Source organism: Triticum urartu, chromosome 2A (assembly GCF_056163025.1).
Source record: "Triticum urartu cultivar PI428250 chromosome 2A, HENAU_Tu73, whole genome shotgun sequence".
NCBI classification, from domain to species: Eukaryota; Viridiplantae; Streptophyta; class Magnoliopsida; order Poales; family Poaceae; genus Triticum; species Triticum urartu.
In genome coordinates this window covers 648,439,693-648,445,692 of record NC_141874.1, presented here as the reverse complement: position 1 = coordinate 648,445,692, position 6,000 = coordinate 648,439,693, and the positions used below count along the sequence as shown (strand labels likewise).

The 6,000-nt window shown below is 50.5% G+C and overlaps 1 protein-coding gene and 1 pseudogene across 1 annotated transcript; one reads left to right on the top strand and one right to left on the bottom strand.

Moving 5' to 3' along the window:
* Positions 1-1,427: 1,427 nt before the first annotated feature.
* Positions 1,428-2,341, top strand: LOC147986403 (uncharacterized; annotated as a pseudogene).
* Positions 2,342-2,737: 396 nt separating this feature from the next.
* Positions 2,738-5,564, bottom strand: LOC125539406 (serine carboxypeptidase-like 18). Its single transcript, XM_048702849.2, has 13 exons — positions 5,304-5,564; positions 5,058-5,203; positions 4,887-4,963; positions 4,671-4,793; positions 4,449-4,551; positions 4,296-4,333; positions 4,110-4,211; positions 3,914-3,997; positions 3,642-3,824; positions 3,349-3,542; positions 3,154-3,267; positions 3,011-3,056; positions 2,738-2,922 (listed from the first exon to the last, which is right to left on the bottom strand). Exons 1-13 carry the CDS (start codon positions 5,462-5,464, stop codon positions 2,839-2,841), a joined length of 1,455 nt encoding a protein of 484 aa, XP_048558806.1. The 5' UTR covers positions 5,465-5,564; the 3' UTR covers positions 2,738-2,838.
* Positions 5,565-6,000: the final 436 nt, after the last annotated feature.

Below are 6,000 nucleotides of genomic sequence, written 5' to 3'. Positions count from 1 at the left end.
CTGTCGTTCCTTGCTCGATGCCTCAGCCGCTCGTTGCCGCCGCAGCACGCAGCAATCCGATAACTCGGCCTTCCAGCAATACGGCAATACATATGTATGCGAACACAGATCCGTACCCAATATCCATGTTCGGATATTCCTGATCCATTCGTCCATCCCCAATTTTAGTAGTTTCTTTAGTATGTATATTAAACTATTCATCAATGATTCATCCCATGAAGTATATAATTTTTGATGTATAATTTTCTAATTCAATCTTTCATAGTATGTATTTAACCTTCCTAATTTTTTGTCATTCTGTGTACATGTCTAGGGTTCTGATCATCCGATCTATAAATTTCTAATTCGTTGTCTACTCTTTGCTTCGTAATATTAGGACATTAGCATGCCATGTTGCCTAAGAAGCATTTGTCGGGTGCTGGAAAAAGAAAAAAAATACATCTGAAAATTCAACCACTAAAGGGTTCTTTGACAAAGTATTTTACATCTTCAAGTATTGTTGATGTCAGTGAAGAACATAGGCAAGGAACTAGTCCCTAGCATGAAAATTCAGATGTTAAGGTAAATGAAGATTGTGAAAGTATACAGAGGAGCAAATAAATTTATTTCCTATTTGAGGTAATCATGTCGTGTTTGTTTTATTTTGCATTGTCCAACAACTATTGTAGTCAAATTTCAAACTAAAGATGTGTGGTTGAAAGTTTACTTTTAGTATTATGCAAATGAAGTTATATATATATATATATATATATATGTGTATATATATATATATGTATATATGTATCACGCAAACACATACATATATATATGGTCTTAGGACTTAGAGGGCCCATGTCGTCGAGTTCGCCTAGGGCCTCCCGAAACACAGGGTCGGCCCTGGGTGGTGATCAACTTGGGAAAGAGGACCCTGCCTGTAATATGGTTCAGTGTGAAACACTGGCTCTTCCTGCTCGCTCTCAATGATCATGTTGTGCAAGATGACACAGCAAGTCAGATTTATTCCCAGACGCGTTTTCCCCTTCTGCCGGAGCCCCCAGCCCCCTCCCCCCTCAGTGCGCTGGGTTCGATCTGGAATTGCCGGGCCAAAAACAGGTCGAGCCGGCAGATTTCGGCGTTTTGGGCGCGTGACGGGGGAGGGGGGGGGGGGTTTCGGCATCGGCGCTAAAAAAGTCGTCCGAGGGGGGGAGGGGGCTGTTGAGGCCACAAATGTAGATGCTCTAAGAGCAACTCCAACGTAGTGACCCAAACGGACATGAATTTCGTTCGTTTTTTGTCTATTTGAGTCATCTATCCGCCTAACGGATGTGCAGCGGACAAGCCCGGATACTGAATGCACCCAACGCGCAACACTCCGTGCTGCCCTGCTCGCTGCTGTGTTTGCTGTTGTTTTGCTGCTGCTCTAGTAGACGCCCGCTGCTGCTTGCTGCATGCCGAGCCGCCCGCCGCTTGCTGTTGTGCTCCGCTGCGCGCCGGCCCGAGCCGGCCACTGCTTGCTGTTGTGCTCCGCTGCGCTCTGGCCCGAGCTGCTCGCTGCTTGCTGCCGTGCTCCGCTGTCGAGGGCTGCCGTGCTCCGTTGACGAGGGCTGACAGAAAATGGCCAGGGCCCTCTCGCGACGTCTGCCGCCGGAAGGACTGCTCCCGCTCGACTTCTCCGGCGAGGTGGGCGAGGTCGTGGAGGTGCTCCTTCCGCCGCTGCGAACGCCACGGCTGCCCCTCCTCCCTCCCGCGCCATGGCTCCGCGCCGCCGTCGCCGCCGGACTGCTCCGGCGGCCCGCACGCGGCCGCGGCCCGGCATCCCGTGGTGCTCTAGGCCGGCTAGGTCCCAAGAGCGTCGCCGAGGACGCAGAAAGGAGGAGGAGTGCCGGAGATCCCCTGTCGCCCGCTTGCCGTTCCGCGAGATCTCCCCGCTGCTCTGCTCGGCTCAGTTGCTTGCGTCGGTGGCCTCGCCGGTGAGCGCCGCAGCGACCTGCGCCGATGGCGCCTCCGGTGAGCGCCGCGGCGGCCTGCGCCGGTGGCCTCGTGGGGGCGGTTGTGAAGGCAGTGCGGGGTCGCTGATAGGTGGGTCCAGGCCGGACACGAGAGGGCTGGAGCGGACGAGAGCGAGCGACGTGAGCGTCTGCTTTTGTTCGTCGCAGAACCATTTGTGACTTAAATTTGGATTCAATTTAGGTCGGGACGGACAACAAGCGAACAGCAGGCGAACGTTTTGTTCGTTTGGGTCGTCTCGTTGGGTTAATTTTTTTGTCCGGATGACTTAAACGGACAAAATGAATCGTTCGGTCGGAGTTGCTCTAACGTAGCAAACGAGGCTCACACCCCTTGCCGCAGCCCGAGCTGCTAAGCCTGATACCGCCACTAGTCATGGGTGTTGGGAGGTATACATCCTCGTTACAGGTTCTCATGACGGTCATTCCAAGAGTTCGCTTCACTTCTCTCGTCCGCGAGTTTTTTTTTTTTGTGTGTGTGAAGGGCGCGGCGGGTCATCTAGTATGTGCAAACCAACTCAAAATAGCTGCACATACATAGTTTTCATAATGATAACATTCTTGATTTAGGAAATTTCCACCCGTGAACACCTGAGCCCTCTCCCGCGGGAATTCCATGTAACATGCCTCTCAAGGTATTGCATTTGACTTTGCAAATCAACATCCAGCCAACTTCTAAACCTCAATAGCTATTTTTTGTAGAAAAAAGGCAACCGCCCAGCTTTATAAATTAATAAAGCCCATACAGGAAACCTGATCCACATATATCCAAACAAACTTCACCAAATAAGGTAGTCTGTGTACACGAACATATACATCCTAGACCTGCTAGATGATGTTACATACAGGTGGACTAGAGCGGCTGGTCCAGTATCCAACGGTTGAACATGGCGTAGCACCTCTCGGGCTCGTACTGGGGCGCCGTGTGCCCGGCTCCCTGCAAAACCAACCCGCAACAACAAATCAAAACTGGTAATCCACCAATAACCACGCGCGGCACATACGCGGTCAGAAAATGTCCCTACCTTTACGGTCGCGAATGTCATGTTGTTGGAGTAAGCTACGGTGAATCTGCAGACCCGTGAAGAATAAATCAAGCAGAGGCATCGCTGTTAGCGAGTGAGGAAAACAGAGCAGGCAAGGCAATCGAAATGGAACGATGACGAACCCGGCAGACTGGCCGTCGAGATGCCATGCCCTCCAGTCGTCGACGACGGGGAAGCCGAGCGACCTCACCCACGCCTGCGTCCCCAGGTGCGGCACAATCGCGTCGTGGTCGCCGCTGCCGACACCAATCAAAAAACTCAGTCCGGTTCCGGCTTTCAGCTGATCAAATATCCCAGTTTCAGTAGCAACCTATTACCTGTACACCAGCGCACGGTAACCGTTGACGGTGACATTCCGGTGGTACTTGATGCTGCTCCCGATGTCCACGGCGTACGGCAGGTCGCCGTCGTGGCACCTCACCCACTCGTCCACGGTGCCGTCCTTGATCCCCAGGGCGTCTCGGGTGAGCGGGTCGTTTGCCCAGAAATACGACAGGTAAGCCGTGTAGCTCTGCACCCATGCATGGCGTATGCAGGATCAAGTCAACTCAAGCAATGGAAACATATACTTCAATGGTTAGAGGTATGTGGCTCTACTATGCTGACTTACAATGCAGCCCAGTGGCACACGAGGTGGCGGGTGTTTTACTCGTTTCCCCGGTACGATTACTGCTTCCTCGCTTAGGATCTTCCGAGCAGCACCAGCTGACTTCCCCGTCTCAGTGCCTGGTCTAGGAGATGCATAAACGCAGTTGTCCAACAAAATTTGGGCGGCCATAACTTCGGAGAGGAGCTGCAATTTGAATTGCATACAGTACATAACCTTCAGTCAAGTAATTTGAATTGCAGCTTGAAAGTATTTGTAGGATATCTCGTCCTTACATTGTCGAAAGTGCCTAGAGATTGAGCGCACAGTGTATTTCTAGGATTCATGTAGTCTTCTCCTTGGCAATGCTCCAATATTGTCTACAGAAGAAAAAATGAGAGACAGAGTAACATGCATATCATTTGCAGTGCAGAAAATTTTGGTGGGTGCAGATATATTGGAATAAACGGATGTGGATGCGTTTATAATTACCTCATATAACTGATCTGATATTATACCAAGTCCATGAGCATACGGCACTCTAGAGCTAATATCAATGTTTTCGCCGGTACCCGGGTTGCCTACCAGATAGCCCTGGGAGCGAGGAAATTAACGTAATTATGATATGCGATATGTCGATGCATATGCAAACTCTTTGGCCAAAATTATGATGGTTACCTTGAGATTAAGGATGGGGCTCCTTCCAGCTTCGATGCCTGCAGAATACAAATCATGGACATATAGTTGAAGTGTTGAACTAGGTGAGCTTAATTGAAAATCGAGGTTGAAATTTAGTCAATTATACATTTGAGAATCTAAATACCTACGTACCTTCTGAGATCTTTTGAGCGATAAATGGCACAAGTTGTCCAGCACGAGAGTCTCCCCCGATGTAGAGAGGATTTGCGAGGAACTCAGGACGGTCAATGAAAAACTACACATTGTCACGTGGATTAAACTAATTAGTACCCAAGCCCTCCACAAAAAAAGAACTAAATCGAACTAGACTAATTAGTGGATCAGAGCAGCTACTCTACTAACTACTTAGTATACCTTGATGAGGAGTTCATGGAGCTGCAACGAGGTAGATACTTCCCCCACATCGTAGCCTTGGGGCCTTCTTGAGAAGGAAAATCCTGCCCCAACCGGTGTATCGACGAAAAGGATATTTGCCACCTGCATGAAGATGGACACTGTCAAGACAGGACAGGGATGAACCGGCCTCGCATAAGTAAGCAAGTAGCGTGCAGAAACTGGACCGACACCGACCTTGGTCCATGAGTAGGGGTTGATTTGCAGGCGCGGTATGGTGCCGTTGTAGGGCTCTGCGACGAACTGGAATGGACCTGCAGTTGCCGCCATTAACATGTATGGAATAATATGATGTCAAAGAGCAATGGCATTGGCGAGCCCACGCTTGAGAATGTAAGCAAGGTGTACCGATCTCCAAGGCGAGGCCACTGAGTACGGTGCAGCGGTCGCCGCCGGTGAGCCAGAGGAGGAAAGGGGCCTTCTCCGCGCCGGCCTCGGACTCCACGAAGTAGTAGAACAGCTCCGTGCCGTTCTCCTCGTCCACCTCCACGTACCTTAAGTCGAGAAGCCAATTAATGGAGTCGATCAAGGTGATCCGCCTTGGTGCGTGGAGAAACCAACATTAAGCTGAAGAAGAAGGCGAGAAATGGGTACCCGGTCTCGAGGTGGAAGGGGAGGCGGCCCTGGAACCCCGGGAGGCTGGTCACCACCTTGGAACTGGAACCGGAGGCCGCTCCGGCGACGGCGAGCTGCCGCGGCGGCGTCAGCGCGGCCGAGAGGAAGAGGCAGAGCAGCAGCCGCCCCCGCCCGTTCATTCTCGGAGGTGGTAGTGCCCAGTGGGCAACAACCGCTTCCGTTTGCTCCGTTTTGTAGCTCTCTGCAAGAGGCTGAGACGACAAGGCACCGCCTTGTGCAGATGCCAGCAGAAGGACAACCGCCGGCCTGATCTACGCGAGACTTTTTCAAATTATGTTTTCTACGTATTCTGTAGTGCGATCTTATACCGTGGGATGAAGGAAGCAGTATAATATTAGTGAGCATGATCTGCACTCTTATCTCTTTAATGACAGCCAAATTAGATTGTTAATCAATATATCATGCGTCAGGCGTGGCTAGTTGTCTCGACAAGAAAAATTGATCTGATCAATCTTCTCAAGATAGGTCCTCACGCGACCCGCCAAAAAGAAGTCAGATTGCCCGCAGCATGTGCAATATTGTAAGTGATCACACAGCACACAGAACACGTTCTTATCGACCACGAGGCAACAATTCTGACTTTGATCATTTGCTCTGCACATTATTAGTTCGAAAGTATTGCAAAATCACAATAACAACCTGCATGCTATTGGAG

What these genes read in the sequence shown, in the direction of transcription:
- LOC125539406 (XM_048702849.2), bottom strand. Translation starts at nt 5,464, where the DNA reads ATGAACGGGCGGGGGCGGCTGCTGCTCTGCCTCTTCCTCTCGGCCGCG. An exon ending in ACCCCTACTCATGGACCAAG is followed by an intron (nt 4,794 to 4,886) that starts GTCGGTGTCGGT and finishes ATCTTCATGCAG; the next exon opens with GTGGCAAATATCCTTTTCGT. An exon ending in TCCATGAACTCCTCATCAAG is followed by an intron (nt 4,552 to 4,670) that starts GTATACTAAGTA and finishes GACAATGTGTAG; the next exon opens with TTTTTCATTGACCGTCCTGA.